Source organism: Augochlora pura, chromosome 5, assembly GCF_028453695.1.
Source record: "Augochlora pura isolate Apur16 chromosome 5, APUR_v2.2.1, whole genome shotgun sequence".
Taxonomy (NCBI): Eukaryota; Metazoa; Arthropoda; class Insecta; order Hymenoptera; family Halictidae; genus Augochlora; species Augochlora pura.
Window position 1 is genome coordinate 3,556,166 of NC_135776.1, and position 22,011 is coordinate 3,578,176.

Genomic DNA, 22,011 nt, shown 5'->3' on the forward strand with positions numbered 1-22,011 from the left:
GGACTATGGTTATGCCAAGAGCCAGGTTAGACTATATGATATGATATAATGTATTACAAAATAATTATTTTGTCGATTATTGTTTTATAAAATTCTTTCAGTATAACTTTAAGTCTTTAAATAAATTTGGACACGGAATAAACAATCGTTTTCTGCCCCTTCCAAGCAAGCAAAATGTCACGTCAAAGGCGTTGAAAAGCATCCTTATCTCAGAAATATTGTTTAAGAGAATTCGACTCGCTAACATACGAGCCACTACCTATGCTATCGGTCGCTATTGTCATTCACGGACAAAGAACCCCTCGCTCAAACTGACACTATTATCTAATAAAAAAGCCATTCCACGAACTGACGAAAAGTACATTATTAGTGCTGGCGTGACAATTGCTCTTCCCAGTCGAATTGCGTATCACCGTTGTATTGACAACGCAATAACCAACCAGTTATTCAGCGACCATGTTCGAATTCGGTTCACCGCGATCTCTATGGCTGCCCTTGTCCGTTCTCGGGCTCCTGGCATGTAGCACGGCCACCGTGAACGAGCCGGGACAGAACCTGAAGATCCTGGGGATCTTCGGGTTCCCAGGTGCGAGCCACTTCGCCGTGTTCCGGCCGCTGCTGGACGAGTTGGCGCGGCGAGGTCACAACGTGACCGTCATCTCCTACTTCCCCAGAAGCGAGAAGGCGAAGACTATCGAACCTCTGCCGAATTACAAAGACATCAGCCTGCTCAGCAAGGACGTAGGCCAGTACACGAACATATTCGAGCTGAAGACGTTCGCCAGGAGCAGGCACCTCTGGCTGTTCGACTGCACGCGTCTGGTCGACAGGCTGGCGTACGCGAGTTGCGAGGCAGGCCTGAACAACCCTCTAGTCAAGGACTTCGTGGCGGCCGGAGAGAAGTTCGACCTGGTGCTAACAGAGGCCTTCAACACCTATTGCTTCTACGTTCTGTTCCACAAGATGGGCGTGCCCTTCATCGAGATCTCCACGCACGATCTGACGCCCTGGGTCTTCCCTCAGCTGGGCTTCTCCAGCGAACCGGCCTACAGACCCTCCATGTACGCCCGCGTCCCGAAGCCTCTGAACTTTCTCCAAAGATCGTGGAATCTCCTCACGGAGTTCTACGTGAACGTGATATTCCACACTATGAGCGATTGGCGCGATCGCAGAATCACGAAGAAGGCCTGCGGTCCCGACATCCCCGATTTCGTAGAGATGAGCAAGAACGTGTCTATGATGTTCGTTAACAGGCACTATTCTCTTCACGGCCCCCATCCCTATCCTCCGAACGTCGTCGAAATCGGCGGTCTTCATATCCCGAAGAAGGTCAATCCTCTGCCAAAGGACATCAAGAAGTTCCTCGACGAGGCTCGCGAAGGTGTCTTGTACTTCAATCTCGGGTCTCTGGTCAAGTCGGCTTCGATGCCTGAAGAGACTTTGAAGATTGTGGTGAACGTGCTCGCCTCATTGCCGAGGAAAGTGATTTAGAAATGGGAGACCGACAATCTGCCGAAGAAGCCTGATAATGTCCTGATAAAGAAGTGGCTGCCGCAGTACGATATAATGAGTGAGTAGGGGTAGCTTTTTTTTTAGCTGACTTTCGGTGGAATGTTTGTCAATTATGGTATTTTTAAGCGGAGATATTTGGTTTTGGTTGGATCGCGTTGGTGAGAGGAGGATCTTATTATTAAAAATCGGAAAATAAAAATTGTAATATTAATACTATTAATTCTAATTTGATTCTATTAATACTAATTAAATTCTATCATAAAGCGATACTTTTCTGTTGATTTTAGACCTCAGTACTATTAATATTAACTCCATTAAAATATTTGTCAAATAATTCTTCTACATACCACTGCTTTCTAATTTCCTACACAATTATCAATCCTAACACTTTAATCACAATTTTTAATCACAATGCAGCTTCGTACACTGCATTATGATTTTATCAAATATTTCCAAAATCTAAGTGTTTCTGGGGTTTTACTGGAGTTAAAAGTAGCTGTTGATCCAAATGAGACTAATTCAATTTTAGCCAGTTTTTATTCATTTTGATTGAAGCACTGACAAGTGATATGCCAGAGTTCGTACATCTGCTAGAACACGAATAATGTAAGCGTTGCGATATATTTGGCTGTCCTCGACCACTAGCTGCCACGAATGGCCCCTTTATAAATAGATCACGTTTATGGCAACAGTGCCAGTAAATAACACTTGTTCGACGATCTGAAAGGTAAAACGATTTCTGAACGAACGCGAACGTTGGATCTTCTATCAAACACACTCGGCGTCTCGTGGCCTCAATATATTCAATATTTAGTTAAAACAATCAACACTAAGTATGAAATCAGTGCAATCAATATTTAGCTTATTCATCGTACTCTGGTAGGAATAATTGAAACATTTTTTACACTTATGTAACATCGAAAGCTTGAAGTTATTTCTCGTTTGCTTTTCTCAAATGCTTCGATAATTGATCATTGATTATTATCAATTTCTTCCACATGCTGACTTATCTTTCGTCGAGATGTCAGGTGGCCGATAATAAACCATAAGTACCCGGTGTTCGTCTATGTGTATGAACTTCGTATATCGTATGGACGATTAGCGTGATGATCGTGTCAAGGTTAAGCCGATCTGTGGTATATGTCCGACGCGAGCATGAATCTCGAAAAGACGTTAGTGTACGCGTTATCTCGGTTGTTTCGAATCGCTTAACCTTCTGACCGCGGCGCACGCTTCGGTTGAATAGAGACGGAGCGAAATAGACAAAGCAGTGACGAGCGAGGAATTACGAACATGGTAATGAATACTGAATTTTAATTAATATGGTCGAGAAAATTAATAAGACATCTGGTCCAGAATAATTAAATAACATATACTTAATCTTTTTGTGATCCCTAACTTTTGACATCCCTAACAGACCATACATACATATATATATATATATATAGGTCTTTCCTAGTCAAAGTATAATTTTACATCATCTCAAATATACAATATACAATTAACATAAAACAATAATCGTTTAAAACGCATTCGGACAAATACTTCCACGCGATCAAGAGGACTTTAATCTAAACAGCCGCGGGTACAGTTTTGAATATTATCTCGAAAATCGTCGAATCACGAGTGACATTACTCGTGACATTGTTATCATCGACAACACATGTCGAAATTTCTCACACACCGGCAGCACTACATAAGGGACGCAGTCAGCCGGCGATAAACTGCGAGGTGTCGGCGCGCGAATTAGTCGATTGCTAATTGCGGTTTCAATCGGAGGCACGGAGCACTTGAAATCACGCGTCGAATTAGTTCTTAGCAGCCATGTTGGTACCGCGAGTCCAATGCCTCCTCCTCTGCACTCTCGCGATCCTTGCGTGTTGCTTGGCTGTGGATGAGCCTGGCCAGAAGAACAAAGATGAGCTTGGACAGAAGCTGAAGGATGTACCTGGACAGAAACTGAAGGATGTGCCTGGACAGAAGCTGAAGGATGTGTCTGGACAGAAGCTGAAGGATGCGCCTGGACAGAAGCTGAAGGATGTGCCTGGACAGAAGTTGAAGGATAAGCCTGGACAGAAGCTGAAGGATGAGCTTGGAAAGAAGCTGAAGGACGAGCTTGGACAGAAGTTGAAGGATGTACCTGGACAGAAGTTGAAGGACAAGCCTGGACAGAAGCTGAAGGATGAGTCTGGAAAGAAGCTCAAGGATGAGCCTGGACAAAAGTTGAAGGATGAACCTGAGAAGAAGCTCAAGGATGTGCCTGTACAGAAGCTGAAGGATGAGCCAGCAAAGAAGCTCGCCAATGAACCTGAAGAGATGCTCTCGGATGGACCTGACTGGAAGCTCGAGAATGAGCCTTTAGACAAGCTCCTGGACTCAGGCAAAAAGCTGAAGATCCTAGGAGTCTTCGGGCACCCTGGAAAGAGCCACTTCGACGTCTACAAGCCTCTCTTGGAAGAGTTAGCACGACGAGGTCACAAAGTCACCGTGATGTCCTACTTCCCCAGGAGCAAAGAAGCCAAGGCCCTCGAGCGTTTGCCAAAGTACAAGGACATCAGCCTCCTCACCGAAGAGAACGGAGTCACCCTGAACAAAGTAAATTTGGACGAGCTCTTCCACGACAACCAATTCAATATTATGCGGCACATAGTATCGCTGAACGAATTAGCGCAAATAAGTTGCGAGATCGGTCTGAACCACCCCGCAGTGAAGCATTTCGTAGCAGAGCAGGAGGAGTTCGACCTGGTGATAACGGAGGCCTTCAACACGCACTGCTTCTTCTCCGTGTTCCTCCACTTGGACGTGCCTATCATCGAGATGTGCAGCCACCAGCTGATGCCTTGGATGTACAACGAGCTGGGCTTCTCCAACGAGGCTGCCTACAAGCCGACCATGTTCGCTATAACACCGAGGCCCATGAGCTTCCTGCAGAGGATGTGGAACGTGTTCACGGTGGGATTATCGTACACCATGGCCAACACCGTGCATCATTGGGACGAGCAGATCGTGGCGGAGATGGCCTTCGGCCGTGGTCTCCCTGATCTGCAAGAGATGAGCAAGAACGTGTCCCTGATGCTGGTCAACACGCATTTCTCTATTCACGGGCCGCATCCTCATCCTCCGAACGTCGTCGAAATCGGCGGCCTTCATTTACCTGATAAGGTCAGTCCTCTGCCGGAGGACATCAAGAAGTTCCTCGACGAGGCACGCGACGGTGCCCTGTACTTCAATCTTGGCTCCAACGTGAAGACAGCCACCATGCCTGAGGACAAATTGCGGGCTTTGTTGAACGTGTTCGCCTCGTTGCCAAGGAAAGTGATCTGGAAATGGGAGGCCGAAGATCTGTCCCAGATGCCTGACAATGTTCTCGTGAAGAAGTGGCTGCCGCAGTTCGACATACTGAGTGAGTAAAAGTGTCGGGAGATTCTTTGGAGTGTTCTCGGTGGAACGAAAGAGATAGGAGGCAGATGGGCTGCGATAGATCGGGTTGCTAAGGGGATACTATGTTCCTTGATAGTTTTGCTGCAATGGCGGCTGCTCTTTGTCGTTCACGCTTCTGTCAGATGTGCACAAAGTGCGCAGTAGAGTTTTCACGCTATCTTTTATTTATTCGAGTTAGTAAATACGGAAATACATATTTATGCAAAATTGTTTTCTTGTACTATTGTTGTTTTGCATAAACGGTATAATTATCGCGAAGTTTTTCCTCTTGTAGTAGAAAGAACTTGCAGTGAATTTAAAACAATACTAGTCATTAAAAAAAGGGTATTTTTTAAAAGATAATAAAACTAATTCCGTCAAGGTTATGTCACTTATAATTATCTATTAACTTATAATTATGTATTAGCTTATAAACTAGTCGATTTTAATTTCTTTCGACTGTAGTTTCAAGTCACATGTCAGAGTTCGTAAATCTATTAGAACACAAATAATGTAAGCATTTCGATATATTTGGCTGCCCTCGACCGCCAGCTCCAACGAATGGCCCCTTTATAAATAGATCACGTTTATGGCAAGCGGTGACAGTAAATAACACTCGTTCGTCGATCTGTGATGTAAAACGATTTTTGAGCGATCGCGAATATCGACGTTTTATGGTATCAATGTATTTACTTGCACAATTTTATTCTTGACGATTTGGTGTTGCACTTATATAACATTGATAATTTATAGTATCTATTGTACGAGTCAGCTAGATATTTTGCTGTCTCATCTTGTTTTCAACTAGATTTATCTTGGAAATTGTGTTCTGACCGGAAGAGTTTATCTTGTACGACAAGCAGACCGTAGAAGTACTTTGAAACTTTTCTTTGAGATATTTAATCAATTATCAGATAAGGCAAGGTCTTTATCATTTTAATTTGGTGAGTTTCGAAGGTGCGTTGTCATTTAAAATTATTAGGATGATTGGGGGTGATCGTATTTTAATTATCAACTTGATGAGAAATTTACTTATATATTATATATTATATTATATTCTGTCATATATTATATTAGAAAATATATTCAAAGTTATAAACATACTATACTGTAAATATAGCATTCGAATAATTATGACAACAGTTGGCTCAATTCGATCAAATATTTTGCACTAATAATACAACTACCTTTGGATTAGAATTTTTCAAATTAACGCACAAAAATGTTCGCTGGTATTTGCCTAATAATACACACCAGGAAGAAAGGTACCAACGCGTTAGCGTCTCGTTTCGCCGTGGCAAATATGCTCGAGAGGCGATGCGTCATCCCGGCAGACTTCCTAAACTCAGAGCCCGGAATAGCAATTGGTTTGTTTGTTGGTCATTGATTAGTATCCATTGCGTAATGTCAGGCGCGTATTAAACACGGTCCCCGGGCCCCCCTACCGCGCCTCACGCCGTCGACGTTATCTTTCCCCGGAAGGCTAGGCGGCCGATAATCAGCCGCGGGTGCAAAGATTAAGACAACAAAACAGACATTAAAAACAACAAGACATTAACATATCAAAATTCAAGGTACCATTGTGTTATTATAGGATCAGGAATTTTTTTTAGAAAAATTAATAGAACATTTCATTCGAAGAAAATTACAAGAACGTAGCGACAAACATTTTAAGCACTCAATTAAGTATATAATAAAATAGAAACTTTCCACATAATAGTTTTCTAAATCGCGATGGATCTCGCCCGAATCGCTTGGACTGGAATACAAAACGCAGTTGTTAATAAGCAATGACATGTCACCTCTTCCGCCTCTAACTCAATAAAATGATTAACATGCACGAGCGTCGACAAAGCGACGGCGTATCGTATTCCAGAAGTTGCGAAGCTGGAACACGATCTCGTACGTAACCGAAGAACATTATCCATTGATCCCCGCGTTATTCAGGTTTTTCAATAATCGAGTTGTCCAAAGTAGTTACTACAACTCCGCGAAACGTGTCATTAAATCAATTGATGGAATCTGAATTCCGCGTAATAAAATCCGCATAGTAATGATGAATATGAGAAAGACGGCCGACTTTGCGTGAGGAGAGTAACGTAATCTCAAGTGTGGAACAACGGCACCAGTTTCGCCGAGTCATTCCACCGCGTCACTATACATACTATATTCGAAGCACCTGAACCATTATTCGGATAAAACATCGTCCAGAGACAAATGAGGATGCAACGTCACGATACGACGAAACGCGGTGGACCTCGCCTTAACCTAAAAACTAACGTGAAAAGCGTCGCGAGTACTGCGCGGAATCGTCTCGCTATCTGTGAAAGCATCGAGCCGCGAGTGACCGAGGACGCTGTTATCACGGACGACGTCGTGTTCCAGACGTCTCCAAAACCGACGGGGATTACATAAAGGAACGCCGTCGGACGACGATGGGTCACAGCGAGGTGACGGCGCGGGAATGAGTCAATTGGTAGTCACATATTGAACTAGCGTCACGGATCTTTGGCAGCCTCGCGCCGAGCCAGTTCCTCATCGACCATGAACAAGTTCAGTTCAACGCGATCTCGATGGCTCCTCTTGTGCGTCCTCGCGCTTTTGGCGTGTTGTTCGGCAACGATGAAAGAGCCTGGGAAGAAGCTGAAGATCCTCGGGGTGTTCGGACACCCTGGCCAGAGCCACTTCGACGTGTTCAAGCCGCTGTTGGAGGAGCTAGCGCGGCGAGGCCACGAGATCACCGTGATCTCTTATTTCCCCAGGAGCGAGAAGGCCAAGGCCATCGAGCCTCTGCCTAACTACAAGGACATCAACCTTCTCAGCAAGGAGCAGCGCACTTTCCTGAACATCATGAATCTGAAGGAAATGGAGGACAACGCCAGGTTCAAAGTAGTCGCCAACCTGTACATGCTGCACCAAATGGGACGGTCGGCCTGCGAGTCCTGCCTGAACAACCCATTGGTCAAGGACTTCATGGCAGCGCAGGAGAAGTTCGACCTGGTGGTCACGGAGGCCTTCAACACTCACTGCTTCTTCTCCCTGTTTCACCAGATGGACGCGCCTATCATCGAGATGTGCAGCCACCAGCTGATGCCCTGGAAGCACCACACGCTGGGCATGTCTAACGAGGCTGCCTACAAAGCGACCATATTTACGATGACACCGAGGCCGATGAACTTCTTGGAAAGAATGTGGAACGTGTTCGTATTAGGGATGACGAACGCCGCGGCCGAAACTGTGTATCGCTGGAGGGATCAGACTATAGCGGAAAAGGTCTTCGGTAAAGGTGTCCCCGATCTGGACGACATGAGCAGAAACGTGTCATTGATGCTCGTCAACACGCACTTTTCTATTCATGGAGCTTATCCTCATCCTCCGAACGTCATCGAAATCGGCGGCCTTCATATACCAAATAAAGTGAATCCTTTACCCGCGGACATCAAGAAGTTCCTCGACGAGGCACGCGACGGTGTCCTGTACTTCAATTTGGGGTCCATGATCAAGGCGGCCACCATGCCTAAGGAGAAATTGACCGCCGTGGTGAACGTGCTCGCCTCTTTGCCAAGGAGAGTGATCTGGAAGTGGGAGACCGATGATCTGCCCCAGAAGCCCGACAATGTTCTCGTGAAGAAGTGGCTTCCGCAGTTCGACATAATGAGTGAGTAAAGGTGTCGGCGACGGAGTGTGGGTAGCCCGTCTTTGCGTCGAGAGTTCTCGGTGAAATGAAAGAGACCGGAGGTATCTAGGTTGGGATAGATCGTGTTACTAAGAGGCTTCTGGGTTTTCATACTTCGCCTGCCGCGACGGACGTTCACCCCCCCGGCGTTTGCCCACTTGCCAATTGGCGGAATGAGATATTCGAAGTTCGTAGCGAGTGGTGAAATATGATTGCAACGGACTTTTTGGCGTTTATGGTGAAATTTGGTATAATATGGAGGATTTATAATATCGGATTTGGTATAATAGGGAGGTTAAGAGAATTAGGAATTTTTCATACATTGTTTTTAATTTATCAGTGTTTAGGGGATGAATGTATTTAATTTCCATTTTTTTTTCAAGTGAAGACGATTTTTATTTTATTAAAAATCTGTCTAATTAGCAATTGTTGATAATATTAATTTTGTAAATATAGGTATAGTTATAATCGGTAAAGCTACAGTTATAATAGGTAAAGGTATAGTTATGATTAACTTATGATTGGTAACATGGAGTAATTTATCCATGACTCCACTTAATTATGTTAAAAAATTAATGGATTAATTTGTGATCTCGATTGTTTGCAATCGCTGATTTCACTTTCCTTTTAATTGTTCATTTATCTCAACGAACCGTCGCATTGTAATCTCGAAATGCTGAGTTCAAATAGATACCAAAGATTGCATATCATTTAATCGACACATCACGGTAAAAAATAATTAATTCTCAATGAATCATGCGAGATCGCCGATAAGCATATTTTAGAATCGTTACATAATTATAAATCCGTCGTAATTCTTAAAAAGGACGAAATTCCATCTCTCCACCCAATCGAAACGCTAACAAAATTTTAATATAATTTACCAAAGTGCAACAAATTCAAAAACACTATTCATCCTTCAGCAATGGTGTATTCACCCAGTATAACCTCCAAACTTCTCAGGTTTTCCCGTAAATGCGTTGTAATCGATTTCCTCGCGAGCCAATAAAATCTGTAGATAAAATTTCATTACAGATTGAGCAATTATTGACTTTTTCCGGAACGCGCATCTTATCAAATAATTACACAACGATAATGAAAATCGCTGCGCAACAAACCCCGTCTTCGCAATGGAAACCGTGAATGAAAAGAGATTTTTCTTCGTAGAGTTGCATTTTGATGAGAATTCTTCATTCCGGTAATTCCTCTCCCAAAGGGCCCTCAAGAAAATGTATTTTTTTATCTCTTTTATCTTTTTATCTATATTTATATCTCGTTTAATGGACTCGTTATCAGAACTCGCCTATTGCATAACCAGTCGTATCTGCCTCGCCGGACTGTGATTCACCGTGATATCTATTGACAGCGCAAGAAGCGGGGAGCTATAGCCAGCACGCGTTCGTTCTAGTCCTTGTTCTCCTAAACAAATCATTAATTATTCCCTCCGTGAATAGACATCGCGTACTCCATTTCGGTGCGCGATTTTTCCACATTAACCCCGAAACGAAACGCGGCCGTATTAACGAGATGCGGTTACCAGCTGGACGCCAATAAAATATATTAAACTGTTTTTGGTTAACTCCGTTCGTGCCGTTTCTGATTTATTTATAGCGCTCTCTTATTTATGGTACTCGTTTATTTAGGATTCTTACATGTATCTTGAGTCACAGTGCACCTGGATCTTTTATTAATTCCTGTCACAAATTTACGAGTTATTTGACAATCCCTGCCATTTTTTTACAGGTTAGAATTTTTACTATCGCTACAGTTTTTTAATGCAGAATAATATTCCGTGTACTTGATATGGAAATTATTTGGCATTACTAGAATTTTAATTCCTTGCACTCTGAGACATCACTAGAATTTTTTAATAACGTTCTAAATAATTTTTAGATTATCAAAGTTTAGATATTAAAAATTGTTGAAAGTGGAAATTGTTGTTATCAGTGACAAGTATTAATTTTATAAAATATAGTTTATTTCCAATTAAAATGGCTTCGAGTGCAAAGGGTAAATCCTCAAATACTGTACAAATTAACAATAATTTAACCACGGAAAACCGATAATTAATTTTTATTATTCGACAAAACGTTTAGCCGCAAAAAGCAGCGTAATCTCGCTACGCTCGCGCGCGGTTGCCCTTTTCGCTAGTGAAAGGAGGCGGCGCTATCTCCGCGGCCGGAAATAGGAAGAAATTCTCGCGAATGACGAATTCAATTTGGTCCTTCGCCGTAAAAAGGATCCGCGGATCTTCGTCAAAGCCGTGGGGAGGGATCCATCCGTTCCGTCGAATAATATTTCGTAACGAAACGCGTAATATCGTCATATTGGTATCCGCCGGTCGCCGCGTATAAAAGGGCACAAAGAAGAACTGGGATCCGGGGGAGGGAGGAGGAGGGCGGAAGGGGCCGGTGCTCGAAATCGAAATTGAAATTCTACTCTTGCGATTGAAATTGATCGAGGCCGAGGAGAGGAGGGAAGGGGAACCATCGAAAATCGTTGGGAAATATCGAAAGCGGATTCCGAGGCCGAAACCGGGGGCTACAGCGAATCGGCGTCGGTATTTGCTATAGCGCGCTGGCGCGGGCCCGGGCGAGCGTCAAATAGTTTAGAAACATTCAAAGCGGCTTTGCATAGTCGAGGAGCTTTCGATACTTCGAAATGATATCGCGGCGGGTGTTGATATGGCAACGTATCCGGTTTCCATCATCGAATAGCGCATTATTCTCGGATTGCAAAATCATCCGGAAAGGGAACAATTGCCACTTGATGCGCCTGTCGGATCCAAATTACCGTGATATCGACGGTCATCTGCTTTCTAGCCGGAACGCCGCGATAAGCAGCCCGCTCGTGGAAACAGCGCGAAAATGGTATAAATGGCAACCGTAACGAAAAATCGTTCCCCCGTGTCACGGTCCTAGCTAAACGTTCGCCTAATTGAAATAGACGAATATTTATGTCAGACGCACGCTTGAACTCTGAGTCACGAGATTGAAAAAAAATAAAATAAAAACTGCGATTGCCAGGGAACCTATTTTAACACAAGAAAATGGTAGAAAAATGTTAATTAATATCATTTAATATACTGAATTAAATAACATGCCTTTTGAAATTATTAAACAATTTTTTCTCTTGTAAATTTTAGTAGCAGAATCAGGGCAGTGCCAGAAATTTTTTAATGCATTTTCACTGGTACATGTTTCCATTTATTTATTAATTAAACATTGCTGTATAGTATGGTCTATTGCATGTGAAGCATTAAGAAATTTTTTAAATTTAAATAAAACACCAAGCTTTTCGCGACGGATTAAAATATATCCGCGCATGGGAAGGCTAGGTGAAAGGAGATGGTAGTTTTTAATCCACCTAGCTTCAAAGTGTGCAAAGTAATATTCGAATTGCATTTACAGAAGCAATGGCGTAATGCTAGCCGTCATTTCGGCAGAGAGAATCTATATTTTCCACTAGCGAAAATTAAAATAATATCTTGTTATTTCATAACGCATGCGATAAATGTTCTATAACCTTCTCTAGCATTATTCAAACAATTTCAAAGTTGTCGTTGATAATGTTATCACGCTCTAATTAATAAAGATCTAAAAAGATCTAAAAAGATCTAAAAAATAAAGATCGAAATAATCGTCGCCTAATAAACTCCTCCGCGAGTGATTTCTGCATGTCATCATGACCTTGACGATTACAACGGTCAGACTTCCGCGTATTTCACTGGCATAATTACGGAACGATCATCGAGTCGATTGACCAGGCCCTTAAGTAGATAATGAACGGTTGATCGCGGAAAGTAGACTACAGGGGTGGGCTGCTGCTCCCCTCGGGGCATGATTCGCCGTGCCACGTTCTGAATGCTCCAGAGCGCAGGCACACCGTGTCGAGAGACAAAGACGTTCTTTCGACGTGCCCCGGTTGTTTGGCTGTTTGGCCAAGGATAAGACGACAGGACCGCCGGAATTCCGGGGGGCCAGGTAGTTTTGCAAGGCTTTCCGCAGCCCCCCCCCCTCGCGCCCGCGCTGCCCGGAATCACTTTAATTAGGCAACTCGCTAACGACTCTGCTGGCAACATAAATCACCGTTAAACCTGCCCGGAGAAGAAGACTTCATCCTTCCCCGTTGGCCTCTCGCGAGCGAACCCCGTACCTTCTTTGCCCCGACAATTCCGTGGGACTCTCCGGTAGCTTAGAGCGCAGTCGGACTTGCATTGCATCGATTGCACACCGTGCCGGCCACTGCAAATTGCAGGGGAGAACGTCTCATAACTTCGAGCAACGCCGTGGAAACCGATGTTGTCCTCGCCTCGCGATTACAATGCCATTATTAAAGGGAAACAGTTGCCAGCGTAAGAATACCGGGTGGCCGAAATAGATCGAGCGATTCCGAGGATTTGCTTAACTTGGATTTTTATTCTATTGGACGGTGATTGTATCTAGATTTAATTTCTTGATTGGACGAGACAGTGTGGGAGCGATTTTTATGATGTTTTATTTATGGAAATATGAAAGGGGTTTAATATTGTATTTAGAACATGTTATCTAATTTTTTGGAATTACGGTGGCTGTAGTATTTTGTAAAATGTTAGTCAGCTACTATAATATTGTATATTCGCCTTGCACGTCACTTCAAGAATTTTTACGCCAAAACGGTCGCAAATAGATTGACAAAATTTTTACTGCTAATAGCAAACATTCCAAAGAGTATTCATAAAAATTAACAACTCGCAAAATAACATTTTTAATAAAACATAAATTTTTGAAGTATAAATCCGTCGTCTCTACTATCTGTTGTACTGTATGTCGCAATCAAGAAACGCAATATTTTAATAATAAATTCTCGCAGCAACTTTGGCGTAATGTAAAAATATGTTGTAAAAAATCTATTAACCATGCAATCGGAATACAGTGCGGTCAGCATTTCTAATGTCGATTAACCGGTTGATATATCGCTCGCGTCGACGCAACGCGTGTATCGCATTATCAGACAAGTATGCATCGATCGCCGTTCATAGTACCTAATAAGTGTTTCAAATTGCGCGGCCATAACCGCGTGACGGATAACGACAATGAATAATCGTATGCATACATATATATATATATATATATAAATTGCGAAACTCCGGTTCTTCACCGTTGCCGCATGCAACACATGAACGGCGTGCGCGCGATGACTCGCTCCTTTTTCCTGTTTACCTGGTATTATTTGTTAAGAGTTCGAACATTATCTGAAACAGACTTCAGAGAACTCGCTACGGAAAATTTCCTCTTCTACGAGATACATGTGTGTGTATGTATGTGTGTGTGTGCACGTCCGATTAAAAGAGAGGATGGCTACGCGGTGTTGATCTACCGGTATTGGATAGCAATCAATCGACGTCGAACAATGTCGTGTGTCTCGTAAGAGTCGAGCGACTTTCTTTCGAGCTGAAGTAATTAACTGGGGGGGAACAAATAATTGCGTCGAGTAAGAATTCTAAATATAAAATGAACCAGTCATGTAACAATAGATATTATTAATAGTAAATTTGTCAAATATTTCGAATAATGTTAAAATAATAGATCAGAGTTCGCGGAGTATTAAATATCGAATATATTTCGACAAGTACAAGGTGATTAATGTATATTGTTTTTTAACAGTGCATAGATTGGATTTATTTAAACTATATTTGATTTATATTGTAATATGTAGTGTCCTAAAAGTGACTTGCAATTGTCACTTTACAGAAATGTTCTCCGAGGCGTCGTTACCGAGTTATCATCGTAAACCGCGCACCAATTACAGAGCGAGGGCGGAGTTAAGACGGGCGGAGGCGTGGCGTCGCACGTTTTTCGTTAATAACTCGTGAACGAAGCCTCGGATTTCATTTGCGCTGAGGAAAAGGTTGTTTGAAATGATCTCAGGAACGTCTTAGTACCTTTGGATAACCCTTTATACTTCAATAAATGCTCCTGGAAATATTTAAAAATATCAGGAACTGCAGAAGAAAATATTTAGCTTGGTATTTCTCAAAAGCGAAATATAAATACAATATTTATATTAATCCAAATATAAATTTCGAAATTCAAACTACGACAGCAATAAAAATTGATTCAAGTTACATTGAACCCCCTCGAGTGCCATGAATGCATAAAAATCGTCCGACCACCCCTAATTAGGATTAAAAATAAATAGTATTAAGGACCTATATTTAGATTTCTCATCGTTGCAATTAAATGTGGCGCTACCAAAATTTCGCCCGGGCGATTCGACCGACAATTGATTTCGAAACCGAGTCAAACACGATTTCCTCGCAGCAACGGCATCGAGTCGGTGCTCGCGGGCTGCTTTTCCGAGAGTCGGCGCTCCTCCGGTGGCCAGATAATCTAGCTAGAAACTGCCGGTAACTCGACCGGAGGGGAGGCTGGGATCGATCGCTTTAATTTGATTATCCCGTCCCGTGACTGCTGTGTGTCCTGGTCCCGGTTCCATGGATCCCTTGTAGCCACCGGCTACATACCATCCCCTCCCCCTCCTCCTCCACCTCCTCCACGGTCTTCGTGATCACGATAAGATCGAGGCCGCGTTTTGCCTCTCGTATTACATACTTCGCACGCTTTAGACGGCGCACGCGAAAAGGTGTGCACGGATCTCGAACAGCTGATCGTAACTCCCCTGCAACAGGGGCTTTTTTATGGAATCGTGGAAATCGTTGATTCCCGCCGCTCGATTGGCACCGCGCGAAAACGTTATGGTTGTTTCTGTGTGGATGGGGAAATCCGTGGCCTTTTACCTTTTATTGCCCTTTTTGGTTTGGGCCAGCAGTGATTGGTTCGCGTTTCTTTATTTCTGTTTTATATTGTTTGTAATAGGAAAATGTAATAATGCGATAATTTTTTTTAATGTATAGGGTAGTTTATGGTTTATTTCAGAATACTGTCAGAGCTGTGAATAATTTTGCAATCCTAGGATTAATTTTTTTGTTATTTATATAAGAGCCAAAAATTGCTGTATTAATAGGTTTTTAATTTCTATTATTTCTAAGCTAGAAATATACGAATGTGATAGTTTGTTTTAAATATACAGGATATTTGATTTGAAGAAGGCTATCTCTAGTGCTGTGGACAGTTATATAATTTCAAAATAATTTCTATGCTTTTATTGAGTATTTAAATCAAAACTATATTTTCTATTATTTATGACATAGAAATATACAAACGCTATAGTTTTGACATTCTTTCGTAAAATATACAGAGTGTCTTATTAGCTAAGGGAAACTACCCCTAGTAAATATAATCACAGAATATCTTTTACACATTTATTTCTATTTAAAGAAGAGCCTAATTCCCGTGATCTCTATAAATATAATATCGATAAAAATATGGAAGCTACTCGGCGCCAAAAATTCTTCTCAGCAGCGTCAGGTTGGTCTCGTTAGTAGCTAATATTTGCGCGACAAGGAGTTCGGAAGACGTAAGATCGATCTGCCGCATTTTTCCTCGAAGAATTTGAATACCCCGTTTGATCGGCGCACGGATCGAATAAACTGGGGGGGACCCCCGGACAGGTTGATAAATCGACGCTGACTCCCCTTGATCACAGAGAGAGCCGCCGCCGCCGCCATCGTTCCATTCACGACATGTTTGCAATCGATTCTGTCAATTCGCATACGATCCGCTAATGTAATTGATTTTAGAGGCAACGATATCGTGGATGGTAGCCGTCCCGTATGGGGGGGATGCGTGTTGACACGCAATGCCCCCGAGTATCGCGTTTAACGGTGCCCGGTGGCGGGCGACGGAGGGGCCAGAGGGTGGAGATCGCGTTACCTTCTCGGATAAAAGCGAAATCATCCCGCACCGGGTCCACTTTGTTCCGGCCGGCGTCCATTAAGGAATAGGATCGACTTTTTTGCTACTTTCGCGGGGTTTATTAGATCGGGCCCGGGTACCCGACGAGACGGTAGCATGCTAACTCCTCTCTCCCTACGTGCGGCACGCTCCGAGCCATCGCGTCGCTGAAATTTCGAATAGGGGGACGGGGGATCGATCGCGATTCAATTTACCCCCCCGGATTTGCCGGATCGACATCAACCACCCACGACGCTCCGAATTAACCGGGACATGATTGTCTACTTTGCTATTGGATTAACGGCTTACCAGCGAACGTCTTCGCGCGCCTTGTTGAATTTATCAAAAATGGTCCCTTTACGGAGGTATTCGGGATTTTGTTCTGCGAGGGAGCGTGTTATGCAATTCTCTCTTTCGATGTTCTTTAAAATATAAATTTGCATAAAGATGGAAGCCTAGTTATCGGTTACGTTCGCGACCGGCTACGTCGGACGGAGATCGAAAATATCAATTCCCCGGGCGGCGAACATCCGCGCCGTCGTAAAACGCGGGTAACATCCCCGGGAAATGCCAACGCGTTATTTCTTCGTTACAGACGGCGTAAAAGTGTTTGCGGGCGGGGCAGATAGAATCTCGAGGAAATCGGCGGAGCGCCGTCGACCGATTTTTCCCTCCGTGTCGGCTGAGAGAAAAAGAGAGAGAGAGAGAGAGAGGGAGAGAGAGAGAGGAGGCCGCTGCTAGCGCATAACCGCCGTCGGTTGCAAAAATTCATGCCAGCCGATAGATATCCTCTGTCACGTATTGACGCGCCGCGTTCCACGAAGACGTATCGAGTGCGAAACCTCGAGTGACGCTCGTCGAAAGTTGCGTTCGACGGCGCGCGTGTGGGTGGATGTAACGGCGCACGTACAGGGTGTCGACGAAGTATGCCTTTCTTCGGCTTTATTTTATGTATAGGGCGGACGTTTATTTCTCTTTTTCTTATTACTATTGTTTTTAAGGTTATGTTTATCATTTTCGTTAGTTATCAGAGATTTGTACCAATTATGAATATATTAATTAAATATTTATTGACCAAAGAGGGGACAGTATTAGGGTGAAAGTAAATAGGTAAAATGTAGAATTGTGGACAGCGAAGTTGAAGTAGTGGAATTTAAGTAAATAGAAAAATTAAATACAATTAATACATGGCATAAATAAAACTGTAGCAATAGTAACTATAATAACAATAATAGCAAAATTTTGTTCTAAAATAATAAGAAGATCAACTGCAATTAATACATCGAATAAATTCATCTGACAAAAATCACCCCCGGTAGTCGACACTAAACCTCTAAAAGAAACAAAAATTATAATATTAATAAAATAATAAAATAATAACCACGACATCTAACAATATTCAACAGAAACGATTAAATGCCTTATTATCGATTTCTCCTTTCCAACGACTGACTCTATATATTATTTTTCAATTTATTGCATCTTGTTACTTCGCGCCTTTCTGCAGTTTATGGTCGTCTTTACTCAAGATGGCGGCGTCGACGTCCCCTACGCGAATTCATTAATTTCTTCGTTTGTCCTAGCAACGTCAATATCGAACGAGGGATCCGTTGATAACGCGGTTTCATCGACAAGCGACACTGCAGTCAATTACCTAGTTAGAACAGAGAGCACGGGCGCGCGAGTGTCAGCGGCGACTCTCGGTTACGAAGTCAGGAGGCAGCAACACGTGTTAGCATTGATAGATGGAAACTACCGATTCCCTGACCGCGGTGTGTCATTTACCGATGGGGCCCCGGTCTATCGACAGCTCTCTTATGGCGTTCCGACGTGTTCTGTTAACGTGGCAGAACATTTGCGAAAACGCGGTCCATTAAGTTCTCACCGTGGAAAAGTAATCGGGCGGAGAAAGGGCGGCGAATTTCGTCAAAGGGATGCTTTTAACGAATCTATTATTATTTATTATTACGAGGTTTAGTAATATGGTCGAATTAATTATTATCGGTTCTCTAGGTTGTGGTGTTGGGTTTCGGAAAATCATTCGATAAGGGATGAATTTTTCAGAGTTTTAAAATTATTATTCGGACGTTGCGCTCTCTCGATTATATTAAAATATTTCCATGTTACAAAATACGACGAATTAAATCATCAATTTAATTTTAAAATTATCAATTATATTAAAACCAATATAAATAAAAAATTTCTACTGTGAGTTATATACCCTCTTCAGAAATATGAATCAACCCTTACAAAAGTTGAATAAAAGCATCCATCTTCTCTCAATAATTGCAACAATTAAAAATCAAGGCATCGCTTAAATTTCCAAATATTTCGACTCAGGCTAATTTCTGCCGCATAAAATCTATTAACAACACTCACAAAATCCGATAAAAATTGCGCAGAACCATGTAGATAGATATAACTTAACAGCAAGGTAAAACTTGATAAATAAGGGTGGAATAATCGCCGCGAATGCCGACATTTTCATCGAGCGAGAACGTTTCGAAAAAAAATGGCTTCCCTATGGCTATACTTCCTCGACACCCCGTACACGTCACCGCGGGCGAAACGGGCGCTGTCGGCGAGCCGAGGGTTGGCGTAATGGAATTTGACATTAGAATCGACGCCGGAGGTGTGGAATCGGGGCGGCGGTATACGATGACGCGGCAGCACGGGGCCCTCTCTCTCTCTCTCTCTCTCTCTCTCTCTCTCACTGAGAGAGATGGGCTCCCTCTCTCGCCGGGTTTTCTCGCGATAAACGCTCGTCGCTCGCTCGCTGGAATTTTTCAGGCGAGCATCCGTGACGCCGGGATTTCTTTTAAACGCGCCGCGCCGTACCCGGAAGTCCTCCTGGCCTCCCTTATTATACGGGACGACGCGATCCTTCCGGCGAAGATAGCATTCACGGGGGCGACCATAATAAGCTCGTATCGCCGTGGCGCTGTCGCGCGCACCCTCTGACCCCCAGCGCCGAAAATCTTTCACATTCGACGCCGCGACGAAATCTAACGTTCGCGTATTTATGGGGGGAAACTCCGCGTCGATCTTTTCACGGGGGAATCGAGCGGAAATTTTATCGCGGTTATCGAAGACGGGGTTTTTTGTAACTATTAGGTGCACTGGGTGACTCGCATCGCGGTCGAGGTATGGAATAAATTGGAAATAAATATTTTTGAAATATTTGCGAAATAATAAAACCATATTAATTTATCGAAAATATTAAAAGATCAGTTTTCAAATTTCTAGGAATAATTTTCGTCCATTCTGCGCCCTTTAAAACGCTCTAAATAAAAGTCCTAATTAATTAAACAACATTAAAGGCTTTAATATTGTATATCTCTTTATAACAGCACAAGAATTTAATTATTAATTCCTGATAACTATAATAATATACAAAACCATAGTCTACGATGTTAGCCTTATATATTTTAAAGCGACGATATTAAATAATAATAAATAAATATCGTACCGCATTGTAGAACAATAGAACGCGCAGTTTTTTCCCCGGTGGTTAAGGAGAATAAAACGAGAATAACGGTAGAATTTTTGTCTTCGCAGATCATCCGAACGTTAAGTGCTACTTCGGTCATGGTGGTCTCCTGGGGCTGTCGGAGGGCGTTCATAGCGGAGTACCGATGGTATTGATGCCATTGTTCGGGGATCAGCATCTGAATGCTATGGCGGCTCAAGCCAGGGGTGTCGCTGTAGTCGTAGAATTCACTGAATTGACCGAGGAGACCCTGAGACACGCTTTGGACGAAGTCTTCAATAATACCAGGTACGCTTTCTTTACTCCGTTCTTTAGAAATGCTAATATTATTCAGAACCTCCGCGATATTATTATTATTGTTAGAATATATAGAAATCGAGAATAAAATATTTAGTTCTCGAAAAAAGGGGTGTTTTTAATAATTAGTCGCTTTTATTCTTTCATTCTTTTTCATGATGAAAATTATATTATTCTTTATTATTTCTATTTGTTTATAGCTATTTTGATTTGTTCATAATTGTTTCTATCTGTTCATGATTATTTCTCTTTGTTCACAATTATTTTTATCTGTTCGTTGTTATTTCTTTCTGTCATAGTTTTCTTGGATAGGGGATGTTTCATTATTTTTACTTGTTTAAAATTATTTCTACTTGTTCATAATTGTCTAAATCTGTTCATAATTATTTTTATGTCTTTACAATTATTTTTATCTATTTATGACTATTTTCGTTCTTCTATCATTAATCTCGTCTCTTTATAGTTATATTTATTCGTCTATAACTATTTCAATCACTTTAAAATTATTTTCATTCGCCTATAACTATTTCCACCCCATTAAAATTATTTCTATTCGTCTACGACTATTTCCACCACTTTATAATTACATTTACACGTCTACACCTATTTTCATCCCTTAATAATTATATTTACACGTCCACACCGATTTCCACCCCTTCACAATCATTTCCATTCTCCTCCGTCTATTTCCGTCTCTTCACAATAATTTCCGTTCGCCTATACTCCGAGCCGTTCATAATTATTTCCCTTCATCCACAATAATCCCTCGTAAGGTAAAATACGGCGGCTAAGTCTGTAGGTGCATTTTCGGCGCGCCAAGTGAAAAGAAAATAATTTTGGCCTTGCTAAATCCCGGGGAAACAGCTCGGCGTCGCACTCCCCCCACTCCCCACCCTCCCCCCGTGAAACTTCGCGTGCTACGCGAAAGAAAACGAGCGCGCGGGGCAACAAGAACGAGAAAAAGAGGGGGGGAGAGAGAGAGAAAACGCCGTGGAAAACGGATGGGGCAAGGGGTGAACCGCGGCGAAAAAAGGAGAATCGTATAATCTGCCCGGATATTCGGTCCGTTGAATATCTCACGAGCTGTCCGGACGCTCGGATACCCGGGAAGTGCATCATCGTTGCTGCACAGTGTCGGCCCCGTTAATCCGTAACGCGGCTCACCGGGGTTTTTTTTTTTTTTTACCCCCAACCCCTTTCTACCGCGTCCCGATAGCCGTACCCGCGTTCCCATAGTTTCCACGGACCGTGTTCATAGTTCTTGAAAAGTTCTGCCCCTTTGCATCCGTAGTTCTACCTTCGCCGAGAACGTCTTATTTTTTTATGGTTGATCTGGAGGGCATCCTTAACCCTTTCGTCGATAACCGGGCGCCATTTTGCACGGTTCAAATTGGAGTTCATTTAGAGTTTTGTTTGGAGTTAATTCTTCTTCTGCTGACTTTTAGTTAATATTATTCGTTTATTCTTGTTAATCTCTGTTAATGCTTTATAGTCGAAGTTCCTGCAGTATTCCTACATTACAAAATTTATCTCCAAAATAAATAAGCGTAGCTAAGTGGTTGACTAACCACTTCCACACGATACCATAAACTATTTTACAACATTAACACTTTATCTACCGTAAAAATTTTCGTTTCTATTTTGATTTTATTTTATATTATTAACCGCGAAAGATATTTATATTTAAAAAGTTATATAATAATATTGAAGCTTGTAGTACAATCTACCACGTTTATCTCAATAATAGATAAAAAATTAAGGGTTACCATGGCAAGCGATCG

The 22,011-nt window shown here is 42.4% G+C and overlaps 1 protein-coding gene across 1 annotated transcript; it reads left to right on the forward strand.

Annotated features, from left to right (window-relative positions):
• The first annotated feature begins 456 nt into the window (after window positions 1-456).
• Window positions 457-21,771, forward strand: LOC144469974 (uncharacterized). The gene is given in 4 exon segments (XM_078180727.1): window positions 457-1,570; window positions 3,332-4,915; window positions 20,002-20,221; window positions 21,723-21,771. Coding segments are annotated over 4 exon segments (2,967 nt in total).
• The last annotated feature ends 240 nt before the right edge of the window (window positions 21,772-22,011 follow it).